At 59.0% G+C, this 4,087-nt stretch overlaps 1 protein-coding gene across 1 annotated transcript; it reads left to right on the top strand.

The window, feature by feature from the left end:
- The first annotated feature begins 323 nt into the window (after positions 1–323).
- On the top strand, positions 324–3,880 carry LOC139108197 (uncharacterized). The gene is made up of 3 exons (XM_070666288.1): positions 324–2,624; positions 2,771–3,564; positions 3,625–3,880. Exons 1-3 carry the CDS (start codon positions 324–326, stop codon positions 3,878–3,880), a joined length of 3,351 nt encoding a protein of 1,116 aa, XP_070522389.1.
- Positions 3,881–4,087: the final 207 nt, after the last annotated feature.

The following is a 4,087-nucleotide window of genomic DNA, read 5'->3' on the forward strand; positions in this document are numbered from 1 at the left end:
GGCTGTCGCTTGCAGCAAAAAGAATACGACGCGAAGCCGTCGCGTATCGCATGTCAAAAAAACTACTGTAAATAGTCTCGTTGTAAATAGATAGTGCTCGTCTAAATTTAGATTTTCAATTTATTAAATTCCCGACTTATTCTCAATTTCTTGCGTCCGCCAAAAAAAGGGAGAAATCGCTTGTCTCTTCGGTGAAAAGCCGGATTAATTCGCGGAAAGACTGCGCCGATTTCTAGTATTGAACATTGGTCCTTCGAGCCGGATTCCGAGAACGTGAATTAGCGACTGTGTGCAGTGCCGTGTGTTAGCCGAAGAGAAAGAGAATGAGCTTGGAGCTCGACGGTCTTGTTCGCGCCCAGGGCGAACTGCTTGGGCGGATTAGTCGGGCCTACGACAATCTGCGGAAGTCGGGCGCGGCTAAGACGACGCTCGGGTTGTTGGAGGCGCGTCTTAGTGGCCTTGAAAGCAACTGGTCAAAATTCGAGGCCAATCACCAAAAGATCCTCAGTTCTATAAAAAAGGACGAGGATCTCGACTATCTCAAGCAAGGAACATTAGCGACCGCCGAAGAAGCGTTCCTAGACCAGAGAGCAATCTTTTTGGATCTTTTGCGATCCTACAAGGCCAAGGAGAAGGAGACGGGAACAAAAGAGACGGAAGGGGCTAAGGCTGCATGCCGAGCTGCGCGAACGCAAATCCAGGTGCCGACCTTCTCCGGGAGGTATGAGGATTGGCCAGCTTTCCGGGACCTGTTTTCTTCGGTCGTCATCCACGATAAAACGTTGTCGCCAGTGGAGCGGCTCCACTTCTTGAAGACGTCCCTGAAGGGTGAGGCCGAATTACTAATCCGTCACGTTCCGGTGACGAACGCGAATTTTGAGCGGTCGTGGAAGCTTGTCACGGACTATTACGACAAGCCCCGTCATCTCGTCCGCGCTTATCTCGACAATTTTCTAGCCGTGCCAAAATTGAAACGCGAATCAGCTGAGGATCTCCGCCAGCTATTCCACACGCTGCGTTCGACCGTAAATTCTCTCGAGAGTATTGGCCGGCCTATTTCGAGTAGCGAGGATTTGTTCGTGCACCTCGCCGTCAATTTGCTCGATCCGCAGACGCGCCGTGAGTGGGAACGAACGATAAACGAATCCAACACACCGCCGGAGTACGCGACTCTGGAGACGTTTTTAGAACGCTGTCTCCACACGCTGGAGGCAGTCGCCGTGAATAAAACCGAGAACGCGATCTCGCGACCGGCCGGTGCCGCGGCCAAGCAAACGCGAAACCACGCAGCTCGAAAGACGGAAGCTAAGCCGGAGAAAAAATCGGGCCGCTGCGCGCTCTGCACCCGAGATCATTTCCTTCTTTTCTGCGAGGAGTACCGGAGGAAGAGCCCTGCCGAAAAACTGGCTGTGGTCCGTGATCGCAAACTGTGCCTAAATTGCCTCGGGCAGCATCAGGTCTCTGCGTGCGAGTCGAAAAAGAATTGCGCGGCGTGCGGCTCGCGCCACCATTCGAGCGTTCACGACGTGTGTCGCGTGGAGGAGGCGTGCGTTACGAGTCAAGCGGCGGGCGGTTCGCGCGCGCGAGTATCCGCCGTATTGTTGGCGACCGCGCGGGTTTTGGTGGCCGATCGCTTCGGTAAGCAGCACCTTGTTCGCGCTCTGATCGACCAGGGCTCCGAGTGTTCCATGGTTTCGGAGCGGCTCGCGCAGCGGCTGAGAATAGAGCGAGCTCCCGCCGCCGTCTCGGTCTTCGGTATCGGTGGCAACAAGGCGGCGATGTCGCATTCCTGCGTGCAGATCTCCGTCTCCCGACGCACGAGCGGCCCGGCTCTGCGCGTGAAGGCCTTCGTGCTTCCCCGGTTGACGGCTTACGCCGGGAAGCTGGATTCACCTGTCGGACCGTGGCCTCATCTTCTCGGGTTGGAGCTGGCCGATCCCGAGTACGCCGCCGCGGACGCCGTAGACCTCCTATTCGGCGCGGAGGTATTTGCTTCGATTATTCTGCCGGGTCTGAAGAAAGGTGGCCCGTCGCATCCGGTTGCTCAAAATACAAGCCTCGGCTGGATATTGTCGGGTCAGGTGGGCGATTCGCTGCACGCCCACCCCCCGCGCTCCTTTCAATGCCGGATTGACGACGAGCTTATGAGCCTGGTGAGAGGCTTCTGGGCGCAGGAAGAGCTGGGTGCTGATCGGTTGACCCCGTCGGCAGAGGATGAATCGTGCGAACGTCACTTTCGCGAGACGCACTCTCGCGCGCCCGACGGCCGGTATCGCGTTCGACTGCCCTTCCGGCTCCCACTGCCCGACTTTTCCGGTACCAGGCGGCTGGCGTTGCGGATGCTCGAGCAGACCGAAAGGAAGTTTCGTCGCGACACGAAGTTTCAAGAAGCGTACCGCGACTTCATGCAACAGTACGAGAACCTGGGGCACATGACCGCCGCGTGCGACGACGCCAATGCGACGAGCCAGCCGTGTTATCTTCCGCACCACGGCGTGCTGCGGGAATCTAGCGCTACCACGAAGCTGCGGGTGGTTTTTAACGGCTCGGCCCTCGGATCTTCTGCTGGATCCTTAAATCAGTTTCTCATGACTGGTGCGAACCTACTGCCTGCTCTGGCAGACGTACTTCTGCGGTGGCGACGTCATCGATTCGCCGTGGCGGCGGACATTGAGAAAATGTACCGCCAGATCGAGGTCGACTCCCGCGACCGCGACTTTCAGCGATTCTTTGGAGGGGCAATTCGGAGTCGGAAATTCGCGAATTCCAGCTGAATACCGTGACGTACGGGCTCTCCTGCGCCCCGTTCCTGGCGATTCGCACCCTTCGGCAGCTGGCTGACGACGACGGTACTGCCTGGCCGTTGGCGGCAGCAGCCTTGATCAAGGACACCTACATGGATGATGTCCTCACCGGGGGGCCGACCATCGAGGCCGCCCGGGAAATTCGGTTGCAGCTTACACGACTCTGCAGGGCGGGCGGATTCCCCCTGCGAAAGTGGTCGGCCAGCGATCCGGCGATTTTGGACGGCATCAGCGACGAGGACCTGCTGCGTCGAGAGCCACTTTGGTGGCTCCCTTCCGAGGGGCACCTCACCTTGGGCCTTCGGTGGCTCCCGTGCCGCGATGACTTCTCCTTCGCCGCTCCGCGGCTGCCTCTTGAGATTATTTCGCGACGTTCCGTGTTGTCGCTCGCGGCACGTCTGTTCGATCCGTTGGGCTGGCTGGCTCCCGCCACTTCCTTGGCGAAGATTTGGATCCAGTCGACCTGGCTTTTGAGCGTCGACTGGGATGCGCCCCTCCCGGAGGCGCACGCTTTTCGCTGGAGGTCGTTTCACTCGGAGATGTCGATCCTGGAGGACATTCGCGTGCCGCGATGGATGGGCTACGGGGAGGCCGAGACGACGTCAGTCGTCCACGGTTTTGCTGATGCGTCGGAGCGAGCTTTCGCCGCCGTCGTGTACCTGAGGTCCGCGGCCCCCTCCGGCGAGGTCAAGGTTCGACTGCTCGCAGCCAAGACGAAAGTCGCGCCCCTGAAGCCCGTTACGCTGCCCCGACTTGAACTGTGCGCTTCCGCGCTTCTCGCTAAATTTGCCGCACATTAGCGCGAAGTTTTATGTTTAAGAGAACCTCCGGTCCTCTGGTCGGACTCCACAGTAACGCTGGGCTGGATCCAGGGTCATCCGAGCCAATGGAAGACGTACATCGCCAACAGAGTCAGCGAAATTCAGACGTCAGTCCCTGATGCAGTTTGGAGGCACATTCCAGGCCGCGACAATCCGGCGGATTGCGCGTCAAGAGGCTTCCTTCCAGCCGAGCTGCGGGATCACGGGCTCTGGTGGACCGGTCCCTTCTGGCTGTGCCGAGCTCCGGAGGAGTGACCCGCACCGGCAAACGCCGCGGAGCCGTCTGACCTGTCCGAGCGTCGGACTCATGCTCACGTATCTCGTGCCAACGACGTTGGAGCCCCCGAGAACGAGATGTTAACGCGCTTCTCGGATCTGAGGAGACTCTGCCGAGTCACTGCGTGGTGCCTTCGCTGGCGCTCTCGGAAAATGCCGACGACCTTGGAGCCCGCCCGGCCGAGG

Source organism: Cardiocondyla obscurior, linkage group LG14 (assembly GCF_019399895.1).
Source record: "Cardiocondyla obscurior isolate alpha-2009 linkage group LG14, Cobs3.1, whole genome shotgun sequence".
Classification (NCBI taxonomy): domain Eukaryota; kingdom Metazoa; phylum Arthropoda; class Insecta; order Hymenoptera; family Formicidae; genus Cardiocondyla; species Cardiocondyla obscurior.